This window comes from Rhinichthys klamathensis, unplaced genomic scaffold (genome assembly GCF_029890125.1).
Source record: "Rhinichthys klamathensis goyatoka isolate OS25496 unplaced genomic scaffold, OSU_Roscu_1.1 h1tg000291l_1, whole genome shotgun sequence".
Taxonomy (NCBI): domain Eukaryota; kingdom Metazoa; phylum Chordata; class Actinopteri; order Cypriniformes; family Leuciscidae; genus Rhinichthys; species Rhinichthys klamathensis.
Window position 1 is genome coordinate 293,975 of NW_026606810.1, and position 20,159 is coordinate 314,133.

Consider the following 20,159-nt stretch of genomic DNA (forward strand, 5'->3'; position numbering starts at 1 on the left):
GGATGTGGTGGAACAGGAGATTCGCATCATGGATGTGCAGCCGACAAATCTGCGGCAACTGTGTGATGCCATCATGTCAATATGGACCAAACTCCCTGAGGAATGCTTCCAGCACCTTGTTGAATCTATGCCACGAAGAATTGAGGCAGTTCTGAAGGCAAAAGGGGGTCCAACCCGTTACTAGCATGGGGTACCTAATAAAGTGGCCGGTGAGTGTATATACTGTATATATTAATCAATTAATCGTGATGAATCAATTTGACAGCACTAAGATATATTTTTATATTTATATGGTAACACTTTAGATTAAGGGACACTATTCACTAGTAACTAGTTTCTTATTAGCATAGATATTACTAGCATATTGGCTGTTTATTACTACTTATAAAGCACATGTTAATTATTCTGCATGACAATATTGTAGATTCCTTAATCCATACCCTATACCTAAACATAACCACAACTACCTTAGTATCAATAAGTAGTAATTCGGAATTTATTGAGGGAAAACTCCTAGTTAATAGTGAATATGTGTTCCCTAATCAAAAATATTACCATTTACATATAGGCCTATTTGTGCTGTCAAATTGCTTAATCGCGATTAATCGCACATAACATAGAAGTTTGTGTGTGTGTGTGTGTGTATGTATATATATATACACACCTTTATGTTAGATGCGATTAATCGCAGTTAATCGACATGACAGCACTAATATATATATATATCATATAGTTTCTTTGAATGTAATTACATTTTAACATTTTACGTCAGTTCTAATTGTACAATTTTGTACTAATTTACAATTTTGTAAGTCTGCATCCTATTTCCTACGTTAATTCAAGTTTGTCAAGTAAAAACTGGAATTTAAAAAGTATTGTCAATTCAAACAGTGAAAAGTTTACACTTCCACTTTCCTTTTATAAAATCATCAAAACTCAGATGTCATCCCATCAAAAGATTAAGTGATTCTTATGAATCAGTGGGAATGTATAAAGTTTACAAAACCAAATTAGTAGGTGTTAAAAAGTGGATGAACTCTTTAGTAATCAGAGGCAAGGACAGATCAGAAGGTTGAGAAAATGACACAGCTTTACTATAAAGAAAGGAATCTCGAGCAGATTAAGTTGCAGCATCTCGTCATACACGCATACGTGGTGAACAATAATGATTGACCATTCCTATGGCCAGATTTACAGAACAAAAACACAGTTAACCTGCATGATAAGCAATTTAAAAAAGCTGATCCGATGCACAAATCTCTAAAAATACAATAATAACCATATGTATGGGTTAAATCAAATGTGTCACGGGAACAGCTGTGGCAATTATCGTCCTCTTTGTTTTATGGATACTAGATTAAGCATGTTACCAGTTAATAACTACACAAATGATCTGACATAGGGAGAAAGACAGAATAAGCAACATACCAACAAATATATAATTGTATATATTTTATGAACATCGCCAGTCCCCTACAACTCATGGACATGGGGAACAATCTGCAAAGACGATAAAAGTGTCTGCAGAAGTTCAAGGCAAGGTTGGACAAAATAGGTTCAAGCTGACTTTGAATTGCTTCGATGTTGAACTGTGTCTACAGCGAACACACCGCAACGTGTCGTCTAAACAGTTATCTGTGCATGTAAGTCACTACTTGCTGGAACAAAAGCTGGTAGACTAAACAACAGCGAAAGACAAACCAGGAGAGTATTGCTTTGAGGTATACTGGAGAGAATCCAATTCATGTCATTAACACGTATTTCTTTGCTGCGAAGGCATCGTATAGGACATCACATCCCGATCAAGACTTTACGACCTGATATTCAGCCCTGGGCCGTGTCACAGGTGAAAGGCATTATGGGAGCCTGTGGTGCAGTGATACATGAACAAGAAATGACAAACCATTTTCTCTTGCATAACACAATTCAAATGTTGTTTACAAAAAAGGTCATCCTCAGTGCAGAATGCTACAATGGTACAACTCTACAGCATTTGCTATTTACATCGTTATTAACGGTGTCAGCCAGGCAAATTTGAGACGCAATGAGTGACAAACTATGTCACCTAAATACAATTAAAATTAGAAGAGACAACATCTTAATCGAATACCCAAGGCCACTGGCTGAACCCAATCCAAATCTGTGCATGGAGTCTTCCATTTTGGGATGCACCAAAAAGCTTTTTTTTTTATTATGAATCATTAACTTACTGTAACACGGTAAACCTGCTCAAAAAAGTTGATATTTACATGATGATCAAGGCATTTTCTTTTGGAGAAAAATAAATACACAATATTTCCATTTTATGTTATGTAGAAATTACATGAAATAAAATTGTTCGAATATATTAACACAATAGCAGTGAAATGACATTAATACTAAAAAGAGCAGCACAATTAACAAATAAGACATACTCCCTTTAATGGTGACATCACATTTCATTATTTTACATTGCCACAAACATGATCCTTGATCTTTGAAGTATGTTTTCATCCTACATTACACAGAGAAGCTTTCACAATGTGCTAAATCACAGCTCAGACTCCAAATAGCTGTTGTGCAGTCAGCAATAAATTATTCATATATTAGTCCCTATTTTTTTTTTATAAATAAAAGCAAGATAAATACGTAGAGGGGTCCAAAAGTTTGAGATCACTATCGTGGAAATGCATTAGCACTATTTTGATATTATCAGCAAAACATTTTAAGTTTTAGAATATCTTAATATTTGGTTTGTCGCGCTTTTGCTTTAATTACAGCTGAATGAACTCAAGTTTGTGTAAAACCATGATGATCGTGTTCTCCAGCCTGATTTGAGATTCTCCAAAGAGACTAGACGCTCTGAATCCGGAAGCAGATCTTCCTTCTGTTAAAGAGTCACAAGAGACTCACTCAACATTTCAAATCCATTTATGTTTTCTTATTTAATTCAATCTTAAAGTCAGCATGAAAGTTGCGATCGTTAAAAGTTTGGCAACATTACTATTTTTCATGTTTTTGAAAGAAGTATCTTATGCTCATCAAGCCTGCATTTATTTGATCACAAATACAGAAAGAAACAGTAATATTGTGAAATATTGTTACAATTTAAAATAATGGTTTTCCATTTGAATATACTTTATTTCAGTGATGTCATTACTCCAGTCTTCAGTGTCACATGATCCTTCAGAAATCATTCTAATATGCTGATTTATTATCATTGTTGTAAACAGTTTTGCTGTTTAATATTTTTTGTATAACCTGTGATACTTTTTTTCAGGACTCTTTGATTAATAAAAAAAATAAAAAATAAAATAGTATTTATTAAAAATAGAAATGTTTTGTAACAATATACTGTTCAAATGTTTGTTTGTTTTGTTGTTGAAATAAATAAATACTTGTATTATTTTATTTAATAGTGTTACATTTATAAAAGGGATAGTAAATATTTATATTGTTAGAAAATATTTCTTTTTTTAATAAATGCTGTTCTTTTGAACTTTTTATTAATCAACGAATCCTGAAAAAAAGTATCACAGGTTGCAAAAAAGCAGCACAATTGTTTCCAACATTGATAATAACTGAGTATCAAATCAGCATATTAGAATGATTTCTGAAGGATCACGAACATGATGATGAACATTCAGCTTTGCCATCACAGAAATTAATATATATTTTAAACTATATTAAAATAGAAAACCATTATTATAAATTGCAATAATATTTCACAATATTTCTGTATTTTTTATCAAGTAAAGCTTGATGATGCTCAAGAGACTTAAAGAAAAAAAAGGTAGAGCAAGACTTGATTTTGTGATTGATTACAAAAAGGCACATGACTTAAAAAATTGTGCACAGATAAATCATTTATAATAAACACTGCTATATTCCATTCAAAATATGAATTTTGATTTCATGTTGACTTTAACTACATACATTTTTAGTTTACATTTTTCAAAATCTTAAAATGTTGTTCATTTCCAGGTGATTTTCAATGTGGCCTCAGACTTTTGAACCCTACTGTAAGTACATAATAGTGCAGAATATAAATGAATGGTAGTAGTGTGAGAGCACAGAGAAAGAAACTAACCACCGCGAGTGGCACTAGAATTACAGTGGCATGTCTTCAGGGCAGTGTTTCAGCCGCGAACAAACACTGGATCAACCCCAAACAATATGTACACTTCTCTTTACTGTACTCACTGCCTATGTCTATGTTGACTTATTCATTTCGAGAAATCCTCAAACGACAAGCCTCTGATGTATTGATGCACCCCAAATTTCTTTTAGACTCCTTGAATAAACTTATTCAGGCACCAAACTCATCACCAAGCTTATTAAAAAAAGAATGAAAAACAAATGTGATCAATTTCATCATCATTATTCTCTTTTGAGGACTATATAAAGCAAGTCTTGTAAAAAAAAAAAAAAGAATATATCATTGTGTATTTAACTCTTCGTATTACAACCTCTCCATTGTCCTTTGCACTAAAATACTACCATGCTTCAAAATAATGTTTTTTCTTCATTTACATGTGATGCCATCTAACCTCTGCCTATAAATATTGGTGGCATTTTATAGTTGCAGCCAGTGAAAATATATTAACCGAGCAACAGCAAATGAAAGCAAGATCAGTCCAGTGGCGTATATAAGAATATAGCCAGGACTAGATGTTTTTTTTCTTTGCAAAAATCCACATAAAAAAAGGAAACATGAGATTCTAACGTCCAATATTAACCCAAAAGCACGATAATGATAATACATAGTGCATAGTTTTATAAAGCACAGCGAACCGTGCCAGCACTGTATACAGATTTCATGTTTTTGGACGCATCTATCTGCGGTGAAAAAAAAAGGATCATTCACTGCAGAAATATCAATATGATAAACGTATTTGCCGACGTTCTGCAGTTGAGTCGACACACAGTTGATATGTCACAGGTCTGGTGCTTGTATCTCCGTTTCTTTGATGCTAGCTACAATAGGAGGAGGAAGGGGCAATTAAAGATTTCCAAAATAAAAAAAGAAGAGCGTAAGCCACACGAAAAGCTTGAAAGTCCGCCCCGTCGCCCTAAAGGCACACTAAAGTCTGTGTGGAGCATGGGGACACCTCAAACGAAGGTTTCCGAACACCGGCTGGCTCCCCATCCCTTGCTCAGAAGGATCATGCACTCCAGTGCGTTGTATGTGAATACTGGTAATTCTCTCTGTGTATATATATATATATATATATTTATTTTTATGCGTGTAGTGGCACCCTCCGACCTGCTGGGGGCGCCGTGCCCCTTTCGGATTGCTATGCCAGAGAGTAGATGGCATTGACGGGTGACGTGGCTTCTGAGCTCTCGTTTCCTTCAGTCTCCTCTTTGTCCTTCTTAACTGTGTACTGGCCAATGAAGGAGCCGTCCTCGTTGAACTGGCCGTCCCCTCCTTCACCATAGTCCACAAGACTGTCATCGCTCTCTTTTACGTTCCCGTCCAGGGATGTTTGGCTGCCCTGCAATGGCTTGTTGTCTTCGTCACTGCTGTAGGAAGAAAGAAAAGAAGAGTTAGAACATAACAAGGGATGACGGTTCGGCTGGTTAGCATAGACCTGTTAGCCCTGCTGGTTGATATCATAACTACACCATTTGGCGTGTTGCATATTTTTCCATAGGCAACCATTCAAAAGTAGGCCTGTATTAAGATCAAATAAATACAAGCAACTCACAAATCCTTCCATTTAGAGATGCACTGATGTATTGGCCGATTTTTTTGATCAATTTACAATCATCGGCGTATCGCCTATAGCATGAAAAAGGCAGATATAACAAACCGATGTTTTATACAACTGCAGTAAGCTGTATAATGTCTGTTGCATAATCCAACGTTTTTCTCTGGGTAAAATAATGAAATACTTGCTAAAGCAAAACTGAAATCTGAAATAAAACGCTTGTGTAACACAGTCTAAATGGATCCGTGCAGCTCTTAAAGTGACAACAGCCTAATATTCCTGCTGCTCTGCTGTCTGCATTTTAATGTAAATCAAACAACAAAAAGACAAAAAATTGTAAATAGTAAAATTATAAATGTCTTTACTGTCCCTTTTGACCCGTTTGATGTGTCCTTGATGAATAAAAGTTACTTCTTTTTACTGACCCCAAACTTTTGATCAGTATTATATATCTCTCTCTATATTATAAATACCTAAATATTTACACATATTTATGTATTATATTCATCCCATCACATGGCATTTACTGCGCAGATGATTGGCTCAACAATGACCGCAGATCTGAGCAAAATAAAAATCATTGCTGTAAACGCTGTCAATAATGGGGGCTGTGAACCAAGAACTCAGGAGTTTTGAAATTCCCTCAAGGTTTTTGATGCTTTTGGCCATCTGAATAAAGAAGAAACGCAGCAAGGAATATTTAAACCTCAAAATCCTGTTTCCCAGATATGTGGCAACTAAATCTGACTGCTTGATTATTAGAATATAGGGATGCACGATATAACGGTCACCATATCGGTATCGGCCCATACATGTTCTTTTTTGATGTTATCGTTATCTGCCTAATAAGAAAATTTGGCCAATATATTAAAGCAGATAAATAATGTATTTTTCCTTCAGCTGAGACACTTCAGATGTGCACTGTTCGCCATGATGGCTTTGAATTGCTTGAAATATGATTGGAATCACTTCATAAAAGGAAAATACAGTTAAGTGCAACATGCACAGCATAAGTCATATAGACTACATAAAATTGTAATGAGAACATTATAATTTTGTGCTTGGCTTTTAATGGTGAGACTTTTGTTTTTGTAATCAGGCTCTCAGAAATTATATAAAAATATTGGCCAATATATCGGTTATCGGCTTTCAAATATAAAGAATTATCGGTTATCTGTATCAGCCAAAATTTTCATATCGGTGCATCCCTATTAGAATATTTTATGGTTTGGCTTTTTCTTCTATGTAAAAATGATTCCAACTAGATCACGCTGAGAAAAAAAAAACATTTAGCATCTCACTTTTGAGAAACCTCAAGGAGAAACGAAAACTCTCAAGGTAAAATAACCACATATGTATTACTAGACAAAGACAAACTCTCAGCTCTCTGTATTCTTGTATAAATGATGTCATGGCTATAAATGATTCATTGCACTACATTATCACAGGTAGATCTTTTATCCCCTGTCCTGTGCATGCCTAAACACATGCAACTCATATATTAAAACAGACCTCTGCTGGGGGGTAATAGTGTCATGCATTAAGAGCTGAGACCTACATCAACCGAGATGCACCAGGAAAACAGACAACAACAAAGAAACACCAATCAGATCTTAAAAAACATTAACTTAGCACAGAGGTCCATCTTTAATCTCATGTAATATCCATGGACCTTGTTGTAAACTGTTTTACAGATGGGCTGTTAAATCGAAATATTGTAAATAAACTACTTTGTCCCCACACAAAACATGTTTTACAACCAGGCTCCATGATACTATCCATTTTCATAGGTCATAAAAATGCTTTTACCAACAGCATATATCCTCTCTATAAAAAAGAAGCATTGATGATTCATAATTTTTTTTTTAAGTAGTATGATATTACCAGATGACACGGTTCTGTGCATGCAGCGTGACAACTGGAAAATCATGGTCGTTTAGTTATTTATCTTTAGATTCAATAAGGCGCATTCAGGATATCTTGCTTTTCCCAACCAAACACTCTCTCTGCACCAGCAAGAGTTCAGGGAATAATGAGAATGGGTTTTTGATTTAATCGATCAGCCCTCACACTCACAGTTTCACCAGCTTTTCACCTCCAAGAGTGGGAAAAAGAACCCAAATTTCACATTGTACATCACTTTAGACAGAATATGTGAAAAATTTGGCATGAATCAGGAATTTGAAGAATATGTAGAAAACTAATGGATTAATAAACAAATAAATAGGACTATTAGTCAATGAATTACATGACATGGAGATTAATCAAATTAATAACATAATATATCTCTATATTTTTGGCCGTAAATAAAATGTTTCTGTATTTTGCAACATTTTTAAGTGCACTAAATTAACATATTCAATTGAAAGCCCAATAAATAAAGTAAAAAAAAAATTAACTGGGACACAAAATCATGAATTATGATAGAATGACAGGAAAATCATGGAAGAATATGAGTTAGTATAAAAAACATTACGCGTCTAATGCTTTCGTTCATTTATCAATACTAAAGGAGAAGGACATGTATTAATCGATTAAAATCAAAAACACAAGGCAAGAAATGCTTTAGTTCATGACCAAGGTCCAAATGCAGGTGAAATTAGTGCAGCTCTTTCCATACCTTTCCTTTTCAAGAGACCTTCATTGGACCAACAGGATGGAAAACACCCAAGAATAAAAAATGATTAAGAGAGAAAAAAATAATGAATAAAACAAAACATTTGTGTCATCAAAGAGGCACTTAAAAAGAAAAATAAGAGGAAAAAGAAAACGATGCAGTGAACATAATAATTATAAACAGCCTTCAGCAAATAATCTGTTGTTAGCTTTTGATTCATTTTCTAGATGTGGCATCCCACTGAATGCAGATTACTGACAAAACCCAAGGTCTCTGATCTCCAGCAGACTCTCCTCTCAGACTGTAGGAAATGCATTATAAATTCGGAATAGGCTCAATGAACTGAAAAATCATACATTTTGCTAGCCTTGCATGCAAATTTACATTAAACCGAGTTCCCTCTGAACAAAGCAGAATCATTTTCATGTTTCATGCATGTTTCTGTGCATCTGATCATGGTCACCCTGTCACTGAATTTTGTGTACTGCGCTTTCCACTGAACGACATTTCAAGGGTGTTAAAATATTGAAGAAAGTACCTTGGTTCCCTTCTGACAAATTAATTTAACCTTGATATTGCAGTACTGGCTTTTAAAATATTTACTTCAAAACTTACGGTTTAAAACTTTACTTGTAAAAACTTTACAATAAAAACCAATGAATCGTGATTATTATTTTTATAATAAAGAGACTAAATTATTTTAAGAGGGAATAAAATGCTTCAGTACTTGACATTTTATTTCAGGCCAAAGCTTTTAATACATATTCCAATTCACTCTCTGAGATGAACAGCTTTATATGAAGCATTCAATAAGTGCACTGTTGTAAGTGGTGCAAGGTGACGTGTCCTAACCAGGCACAATGTGACAAGTTTGCTGTCCTTTAAAAGCGAAAATGCCGCAAGATATGGAAGCTAGTTTCCAGCATGGAGAAGAAAAAAAAGAAAAAAAAAGGTAATTGCAACTTTTTATCTCAGAATTATGAAAATGTTTCTTGCAATTGCGAGTTTGTATCTCACAATTCTTCAAAAAAAAATCTCAGAATTGTGAGTTAATAAAACTAGTGTTTAATATTTATAAACTCGAGTTTATCTCGCAATCTGACTTTTGTCTCAGAACTGTGAGATATAAACTTGCAATTGTGAGTTATAAAGTCAGAAAGTGCGAAAATTAGCATTTATGCTATAACCTGGCTCATTTACAGTCTGTACAGAAATGTTAAGATTGTTCATAAATGTGCACTGTCCCGAATAAAGAAAATAAATAAATAAATAAAACAATCCTGAGCAAAAAGTCAGGATTGCGAGATATAAACTTGAGTTTATAAATATTAAAGTCTATTTTTATAAAATTCTAGTTTTAGAAATACCTTTTTCTCAGAATTTTGAGATATAAACTAGCAATTGTGAGTTATTAAGTCAGAATCACAGCCAATCCAAAAACATCCTGTCACTAGCCGCACCTAGCTGAAAAACTAAGCTGCTAGCAGCTGGCTTTTAGCACTAGTTGCTTTATCACATTGTGTTTGGTTAGGACACGGTGTATTAACTTTCAAAAAATTGCTGGATTACGTCCAAAATAGAGGGACCAAGGAATTTAACACCTTTGAAGAGCTCAAACACTGATCAGACAGCAGCTTTAGTCCCTGTTCTGCCATCCACATGTAGGCTAACCAATGACATGCTCAGGCTGAGATGATGTGCTGAAACCAAATACCTGTTCTCGTTCCTTAACAACCCAGCCGCCAATTTGAAAGAGGAGGGGGAAGAAAAGGGTTGATCATTCACACGTTAGATGGAGAGAGAAGTTAGTACTGCCGCTGCGTAAGGCTTAGCATAACTTAGATCTTAGCATCACTAAGCTAATCAGTTAGATCGCTGGTCTCTGATCTCCTTAAAAAGAATTAGCTTTGAGAAAAGGCAAACCATTTAATATCACGTAACTAGCTGTTAGTCATGAAACTGCTGAGACGCGAGTGGTTTTTATTAAAAATGATATAGCCCAAAATGTTGGAACATGTCTTTCACTTAGTGGTTTAGAGGATTACACTGAATCAACCTATTAATCCATGGTACACGTCTACAGATATGTCTGTATTCAGCTTTGGTGCAGTGTTGGAGAAGCTATGTTTAGCTTGCTAAGCTAATCAAGCTACTTTTTTCGAAAAGGAGCTAACAAAAGTTAAAAATCACTAACAAAAAGTAGCTAACTACAATGTTAGAGCTATTTATATTGTTATCCAAATGAAAAATGTTAAGTTTGAAGTGTTGCTTGCTATACAGTACTTTCCCAACACTGCATAAGTAACATGACAATTATTAGCTTATCGAGCTTGAGATATTAGTTCTTCAGACATTTAATGTGTTGCCTGAGACCCTCACTGACACTTCCCTTTACTCTCTGTACCCAGGTTGTAATATCCACACCACACCAACTTGACAGATGTAGGCTTATACAACAAAACCTTCAAAACAAACTAAGCATGACAGATAGAAAAATGTTTGTTTGTTTGTTAAGGGTTCACACCGCCTTAAATGCCAGCTGATCCAAACAAAATCTAAAACGATTAAATAGTTAAATAGTTTTCATTAATTAAAATGCTGCTGAAATCAAATAAATATACATTTTAAGCAATTAACTGAAATAAAATTCAGTTCTAAAACTGAAATAAAGGTAAATAGAAATGAAAAAATAAAATAAAAAATAATGGTAAATAGATATATAAATAATACTAAAGTACAGTTGGATGTTGGTGTCTGTTGGGGCAGTGTGAACTCCTCTTCAGAGTAGCACACTGATTTTTTTCCTGCCACGATGGGATTGCAGGGTGTGAAGTTATGAGATCTGTGTGGTTTAGAGAGTAGAGGTAGAACTGTACAGGAAGGACTCATTTATAGTATGTTGGTGTGGATGGTGATACAAAAGCACACTAGAGAGAACTTCATGGCAACCACAGTTTCCTGTGAATCTGGTGCATTGGTTTTCAGCTGCTGGTCAGTGAACAGACACATTACACATCAGCGAGCTTATTTTCTGTTTAAGTAAAGCAAAAGCCTCATTAACAAATGTTCTGGGGGTGTTTATGTAATAATGTTATTTAGTATTTGTTGGGTTTAAGTGGTTAGTTGTTATATTTGTTTAAAATGAGAGACATTTCCCCCTCTGCAGGGTGAGAGCTATGTTCAGGACCTGTAACATGTAAAACAAAGTGTTTCATCAACAGGTTCAACATTATAAATAGCAGAACCTGAATAGATGTTTTTATTTATGGAAAAAGTGATAGAAAGTGAAAACTTACTGATAGTCAAATGATCCATCTTGGTCTTTATGGTCAACAGGATCTAAGGGGAGGTCTTTCTTCTCTCTCACTGATAAAAACAAAAACAGCAGTACATTAAAACCAACAGTAGATAGATCATTTACATAGCAGGTAACACTTTACAATAAGGTTTCATTTGTTGACATTGACATGAACTAACAATGAGCAGTACCATTTGTTACAGTATTTACTAATCTGTTAATATTAGTTAATAAAAATACAGACCTTCATGTTAGTTCACATTGCATTAACTAATGTAAACAAATAGAGCTTTTGATTTTAATAATGTATTAGTAAACATTGAAATTAACATGAACTAAGATTAATAAATGCTGTAGAATTATTGTTAATCTAGTTCATGTTAGCTAAAGTACTTAACCCTAACTAATGAAACTTTATTGTAAAGTGTTACCATGTAGCATATACTTATATTGTGGTTAAATGTAATTAATGTTAACAGAAATGCACTTAGTTTACAAAAACTACAACAGCATAAATATTGGATGGTTCTATTTTGAGTTTTTGATCATCATCCAAAATAAAATAAAATAAATAAATAACCTACCCACCCACCAGCAAACCCTGGTTTAATATATTACAATGGTTTATGGAAAGTGATCACAAGTGTGTTGTGTATATGCTGGATTTTACCTGGGTATTTTCCTCCACGACTCCTCTTGATGAAACAAACAATGAGCAGAATGAGAACCAATAAAGCGACGGCACACATCAGCCCAATGAACCAGCCCTGAGTAGCGATGTCTTCCTGCTCCATGTAGGCTGTTAACAAGCAAACACACAGAGGAGGGCAGAAGAAAAAGAGGTACAGAATAAAATGTTTAAGTTTCGTAACATTATACCCATTAGCAAGAATGGCAGAAATCAACTCTCACAGATCATCTTACACATTAAGAACATTGTTCTCTTCCTGTATGATTTATCGAGTCAGGAGAAAAACTGAACACAGTAACACCAAATGGAGACCCTAATAAATCTCACTGACTTTCAGCAACATGGTAGGAGTCAGTTGACAGCCATTCTTTATCAAAAACACATTAGCGGTGAGTGGATCTGGATTTGAATTACCCATCCTGATAATAACATCAGAGCACAGGGCGCTCTCCATAAAGAGTTATCTGATGAAAACGGAAACCCAGTAAAGCCAGGAGCTTGGTTTAACCACATCATCAAATACTCTCCTTTTCAAAAAACCCTCTTTTTAAAATCTGCATCTTGTGGAACATTTTAGAGAGTGATTCTAGAGGGTGGACTAACTGCATGTGTTTTTCCTGTTCTCTATTGAAAGGTTTTTCGATATACACTACCGTTCAAAGGTTTGGGGGTTGGGGTAAGATTTCCAATGCTGCACTTATTTGATCAAAAATACAGTAAAGATTGTATTATTGTGACGTATTAATACAATTAAAATTATCCGTTTTCTATTTTAATATATATTAAATATTTTTATTATTTATTTTTGTGATGGCAAAGCTGAATTTTCAGCATCAGAGTCACATGATCCTTCAGAAATCATTCTAATTGCTGATTTGGTGCTCAAGAAACATGTATTATAATTATCAATGTTGAAAACAGTAATGCTTAATATTTTTGTGGAAACCATAATTTTTCATGATTTTTTAATGAATACAAAGTACAAAAGAGCAGCATTTATTTGAAATAGACATGTCTTGTAACATTATAAATATCTTTAATGTCACTTTTGATCAATATTATTCCTCTTTCCGGAATGAAATGATTAAATTCTCTCTCTAAAAAAAAAATCATTCTGACCCCAAACTTTTGAACTATAGCGTACCCTATACATCTTACGGTATGTGCTTCTCGAACACTTCCTTTTAAAACCAAGGGCATTAATAGAGAGTGCTATAATTAATATAATATAATAAATATATAAAAAAAACACCTAAAATGGCTTGATAATAGTGCCATTTTTTGTGTGGAAAACCACAGAGGGATCTAACAGTGAGAGGAACAAACAATAAAGCTGATGGATTATTATGAGCTCAATCTTCTATATCCGAAAAACATGGAGCAAACATCCCACCTAAAGTATTTACACGGCTCAAGGATCCTTATCATCATGATGATCAATATATTATTGAGCTTGCTCCTACAGAAAATGCAGAGAGATTTCGTCTCGCTCACACCACCTGAGGCACATACGTTTGCTAGTGCTTCTGAAGCTTCGAAAAATAATCTGCAAAGATAAACTCACAAAATGACTTACCGAGCATTAACTATGTTGATAACATTTAGGGCCCTAACACATCTGGAGCAATGCGGCGCCAGGCGCGACGCAAGTTCATTTTTACTAGTTTCAGCCTGACGCAGTTATCATTTTCACGTTCTGCGCCACGTTGTTTAAATAGCAAATGCATTTGCGCCCATGGGCGTGCTGGTCTGAAAACGAGGTGTGTTCAGGCGCATTGTTGGCGCGTTGCTATTTTGAGGCAACTGAAATTACTGAGCCATTGACCAACTGAAACCTGGTCTAAAGTCAATGGCGCAATATTTTTTTGTTATTTAAAGAGCGCGTTAGTAATATGCGGCTATAGGCGGGTCCACGACGCGCATACACTTTGTCCCGTAGATGGTCTGCTCGCGCGCTTTAACCTTGCGCACGAGCAGATCTGTTTCCTTGCTAGAGAAGCGTTCAGTTTTTCCACTTGCAAATTCCGCCATATATAGCGAATCCACCATGGCGCGAGCACAACTGGCTTTTAAAGGAAATGGGAGATGAGACTCTGATTGGTTTATTGCACGTTACGCCCAAAAAAAACACACCCATTACTCATTAATAGAATAGAGACAACCCTTTTATACCATGCGCTGGGCGCACCGACCATTTTTCCTGTCGTTAAACTAGCAAAAGTGGATTCTTAGTGCGCTTGCGCCGTGCCCTTTACCCACTTTACCCATGCCCTTCTTGTGCTCTACAAGTTACCAGTTACAGTGACCCATTGGTAAACATGACAAAATACAGTTTGTTGTAGTTTTATCTACTTCAGAAGGTAACATGTTGAAGCCTCTCTTCTTCCTCCCTTGTGTCTTGGCTACCCCTCACCTCTGCCTGTCTCGAACGTGACAAAGTCGCTGCTGATGGAGTGGTGCTCATGGGAATACACCCGCAACCGATACTTGGCCCCGGCCACCAGCCCAGCCAGCTTAATGAAAGGCTGCTGGTTTACTTGTATGCTTTTCATCGACCCATTACCTTCAAGGAGAGACACAAGAGAGGTGTCCATAAAACCGAGCCTATCAAGATTAATGGCCAAAACTAAGCACACAACACTGGCCTCTTCCACAAGATAGCAGGTCATGTTCGTTAACTGAGGAAATGTGCTGCATCCCTTCCACTCTTAAGAGAGAATGTATACAAATAATATTTTAAGCATGCTGGGAGCAAAAATACTGGAATATCTTGGCTCAGCACACATCAAAGTCTGGCACTGGTGTATTAGGGGCATAATTTGCTTTAGTGATGCCTGTTAAAAGCTTTGATGTGAAGTTGCTATTTAATATCTCACACTGGATTGCTATAATGAACTCCGGTCTAGAGTGGAGGGAGGTGCACCTTGTCTCAATTATCTATATAGACCATCTCATCACTGAGGAAGCTGAGAAGTGGAGGGACAAATCCCAATGGAATTGTCAAGAGGTGGATGTGATGTTCCAATGAGGTTCCACGATGTTCATAAGGAACCATCAGGCACTGTGTAACTCATGGGTTGGCATGAGTTTGATGCAAAACCCTGCATATCCAAAATGTGGCCATATACAACAGCCTTTAAAGCAAGCAGCCATTGGATCATATCTGCATAGCAAAATTAAATTATAGTGTCTGAAAGTGCAGACCTGGAGGTGCAAGAGCTACTAGCTGGAAAGAAAGTACTTATCCATTTGAGACAATTCCCATCTATTCATCCATAATAAAAAAGAAAAAGCTTTTAGACATTTGTTTTGTAGCTTTATTTTTCATTTCAATGCTTGCAAAGCTGTGTGTATTACACCAACATTCTGGTTAGGGTTTGCTCTGCAATTAATGTAAAACTATGTTTTGTAGAAACAGTACATGCTGAATTTTGACTGGCCAACTTGCATATATTTAACCATGAAAAGCTGCAAAAAAACAGCAAAACAACTCTGAAACAGAATTGAATTTAAGTAAAGTAAAATAATTTGAATTTACACTAGGGATACAGTTAACAATTCTGACTAATAACAATATGAAAATAATTATTTTTAATTATGTTATGGCCAATAATCTATAAATGGCCGACAATAAAACTGTATACAGTATTTCAGTATGAAAAATAAATATTTATTCTGAGATAATGCTAAAGATGACATTTAACATTTAAATGAGTGTTTTTAAAAATCAAAATAGCATTAGATGATGATAAATGTAATCTAATTGTAAAAATAGAAAATTCAGAATGGACAATTAAATATCCAATATTGACCAATACCAATAGATAAGAGAAGGTATGTGGTACTATATCATGTAGCCTTGCAAGAACTCATATTTCCTTCAAATGTTTATCTAGTTCTTCAATAGCTTGATAAAGGTGCCGATTGTCTTTCAAAGGCAAGTTATTCCCTACCTCTGTAAAAGAAGCTACGTGGATTTAAATTATATTTATTCCCATATTACATGCACAAAATTGGCTGATAACTCTTCAATGTCACGATGTCCTGCTTTGAGATCAACAAAACATCTCATATGGGCTGAGAAGCTGCTACAGCTCGTCTTAGACTTTAAGACATCATCAGACACCATGCCTCACACTGACTGCATGCAGCTGCCACAATCTTGACAGGACATGGTGAGATGATGAGAAAGAGGAAGAAAGAAGAGGGAGTGTTATATAATGGTATGGTGAGTCTACATGGGAAGCACTTTTGGAGAATGTGTGTGCTTTGGTCCTGGTGTAATTTAATCCCATAATAATGAAGTATTCCTTGGTGTAAAAAATGAGTCCAAAGCTGTGATGCACCTCTTGGATGAAACCCAGTTTGCTTCAATTACATTTACACCTGCTGGGTGGGGTATTGCACCAGCACGTACTGCACAACATGTTTCAAGGTTAAATATGTTACTCTGACTCTCCCCTTGAGGAGACCTTAGGTTGGAAACATTAACCTCATCTCTGAAACCTTTCCACCAAAGAATAAAAACAAAGAGGCCGAAGGGGCATCAATCAGATATGGCAGGCTTGCTGGCATAATCATGGGATGGGGCAATGGTGGCCAATATGAACAATAAGCCAAGCAGTTTTGGGCAGCCAGACAACAAGCGCTGCTGGGAAGCCAATAGTTGAGGTAAGGGTGGAATGAGCAATCACATCTGATGAGGCAAACAGATAGCTCAAGGACGAAAGAGCAAGCGAGAGAGAGAGCAAGAAAATGAGTGAGAGAGAGAGACTTTTGTAGAGGAATATACACTAGTCAAACACTAGTTACGTATTGCATGTCTCTTTCCGGCTTAAACATGCACAGGCACAACAGAACAGTGATGTAGTGTGAAGAAATCATGTTTTTTTTTAATTTACATTCACCTGCGTAATTAAAAAAACTGAAAATTAAAACGGCTCAAGAGAGTCTAGGCACTGAATAAAAAAAAGAAAAAAATATTTGTCTTGGTTTTCAGTAAACGTTTTCAGTAAACGTTTTCAGTAAAAATATCTAAAAAAATGAAATAATTAATCATTAATATTAAAAATTAATTAATAATATAATATAAATGATAAAATTATAATAAAGTATACTATATTGAACAGATTTTTTTTCTTACTATATTGACAATTTTTTCCTTTTATTGAAGCATAAATCAAATAACTTTACACCTAATTTAAAAATATATAAATATTTACTGGTAAAAAAGACATAACTGCTAAAATATTGCAGTGATAATAAGAGTGGACTGTAGGGTGCCTCAAAGTCACCAGTTTACTGACCAAAACTCTCTGTGGCCCAATTAGAGTCAAATAAACAGGTCTTGGTTGTCTCTTTTTAAGTCTCAGGGCATCTCTCCCCCTCATAGATTTAGTCAAATCTCTCCCTGTTCTTAGCCACCAGAGAGAAAAAGAGCTTTCTAAAGGGAACATGCATGACTGCTGATGACACAAAGCAGGATGCAGTATTGCAGACATGATATTATTCAGTAACATGTTGGAGGACTGCTTCAGTTCGGTGTTAAAACACATTTGAAGTTAACAAGCTATAAGTACTGTGGGAAAAGAACATTACAGAGATTCACAGCAAGAAAGATATCATAAATGTTGAACAATTCAAATAACATTTACAATACCTCCCTTTCAAATAAACCTGAGCTCCCTGTAATGTTTATTGCGACGTTCTGTAAATTCGCCATAAAATGAGGCCCAATTAAACATTATAAGAAGATGATTTGGGTCACCAGTAGGCTCAATAAAATCTAGCGTTCCCTTTATAAGCTCTCGGTAGGTGTATCTGGCTCTTACTGTCCAGTGTGTACTCTAGCACAAACTTGCTGCTGTCAACGGAGAAGTTGTGCTTCCAGCTGACGTTAGCATAGTCATTGTTAGCATCCACGGTCAGATTCCAGATCTTTACATTCGGGGCTATGCAGAACAGGTAGGAGAGGAGTACACTTAGATATTGTCAGATACAGACACTGGTTAGGTTACATATGCTTAATCTTAAAGACCCCATGAAACCTAAATTAGACTTCTTGTATCTTTTTGTTCATGTTGATTACTTAGCTTTGAGGTCATCTACTGTATATGCAAGTATAGTTGACAAAACATTTAGCAGATACAGTATATATACACATTTAAAGTGTACAGACTTTCTAGATCCTCTGAGAAAACGGACTAAACATATGGTTATCATCCTGTACATTGTACATCCTGTACAAATGTTTGTAGAATTCCCTCTTACGGCGCAATCACATTAGCAAAACTTGGACTTCCAATTATCAATAGAGTAGCGATGCGTAAAGTACCACATACGGAATAACACTTAAGGCCCCGATATACTTCAAGGGAAATTGGAGAATGAACTGTTGGTACGTCCCTATAGTGAAAAATAAATATACCAAAATGCATTTGAAATACATTTATTTTATGCTAAGTATACTACAAATATACCAAAAAAAAAGGTAATATAAATACCCTACAATTGTACTTTTGGTATACTAAACTGATATACTTAAAAAAATCTATTAACTGGAACAACTAATTTTGTACTAAATGTATTTTAGTTATCCGGAAATATTGCTGAGGTCCAACTAAAGATATACTTAAGTATATTTGATTGTGCTAATGTGGAACTATTGCAAGTGTGCTTTAGGTACACTTTAAATGTCTTGCATTATACAGTGGTCATCCTATCCTTACTAATAGTGATATTAAACACATTTTAGGCTTAATATTAAGAAATGTGCATTGTACAATAAAGAAGTGCTCCAAATAAAGCTTAATCATGCTTATTATGAAATAAATGTATTTTAAATACATTTTGGTATAGGTTTTTTTCACAGGTGTTATTTCGAAGAAAATCGTTTTGAGTTTGTTTCAACTGTTCAAAACTTTCTGGAAAAGTTTACACCGTCTGGTAAACAACTTTGACCTTCGGTTGGTTCATGGAGATGGCATAATACTGATAATAGTGTGTTCTAGGGTTCCACCTTCTCATTCATTCCTTCACCGGAGAGCTGCTTTAGTTGGAATTGACGTTTTAATTATAATCGAAATTCTGATTCCTGAAACAGAAGAACTCTGAAACACTTTTGCAGTTTCTTCAGTTTATTATAAGCTGCTTTGAAGCAATCTGTATTCTATAAAGCACTATATATAACTTTTTTTTTTTTTTTTTTTTTTACCGTAATTTTTTGTTGTGTTTTCCGTTGTAGCGCGCAGCTGTCAGGGTTCTGTCACTTCGATCTGGTTTATTCTTGGTTTAGTGGCAGCGTTTTGTGTTTTTTATAGACTGTGTGTTTTCGCCTCATCCCTTCACCCACACCTTACAGAGGCACATATTTGAATATTTATCTAAACACCGCTTCCAGCAGCGTGGGTGGCGTCAGAAGGTTCAAAACTGTATATCGTTGCTCAGCCATTTCAAACTTTTTACCCCTGAGTGCAGAATGAAAAAGAACTTTGCCTTGAGTATATCAGGCCTTTATCTAAATAAATAAATATAGCTATATCCCACCTAAATTTTCTGTAAATTACTGTCACTTAATACCTCACACAGCAAAGAAAACTTTCATGGGGTCTTTAAAACAGCTGAATACCGTAGCTAGAAAACGTTTGCTAATACGTGTGATATGATTTTACTAAATATCTCATAGCTTAGTGATCAACATCATGCATTTAATTTTCTAATGCAACTAGACTATTTGTAAAGCAAATGTCAATACTAATTCTGAGTAATCTGAGTGTTGTGTGTCTGTGAGAGCACAGGGTGAACATCAATCATGCCCCTGTCCTAAATGGTCTGCTAACTGAGTCAAACATACATAATAAA

The 20,159-nt window shown here is 35.3% G+C and overlaps 1 protein-coding gene across 19 annotated transcripts in view; it reads right to left on the reverse strand.

Annotated features, from left to right (window-relative positions):
- Positions 1-4,400: 4,400 nt before the first annotated feature.
- The window catches only part of nfasca (neurofascin homolog (chicken) a), a 92,793-nt gene continuing 77,034 nt past the window's right edge, over positions 4,401-20,159 (reverse strand). For 12 of the 19 annotated variants that reach the window (XM_056269863.1, XM_056269861.1, XM_056269862.1 and 9 more), the window contains 5 exons: positions 18,131-18,250; positions 14,713-14,862; positions 12,279-12,407; positions 11,607-11,676; positions 4,401-5,505 (listed from right to left, as the gene is read on the reverse strand). In XM_056269863.1, the coding sequence (XP_056125838.1) occupies positions 5,277-5,505; positions 11,607-11,676; positions 12,279-12,407; positions 14,713-14,862; positions 18,131-18,250 (698 nt within the window). In that variant the 3' untranslated portion in view covers positions 4,401-5,276. Of the gene's footprint in view, positions 5,506-11,245; positions 11,498-11,606; positions 11,677-12,278; positions 12,408-14,712; positions 14,863-18,130; positions 18,251-20,159 lie in introns of those variants that run through there. The other 7 variants (XM_056269878.1, XM_056269877.1, XM_056269876.1 and 4 more) reach the window with 3 other exon arrangements.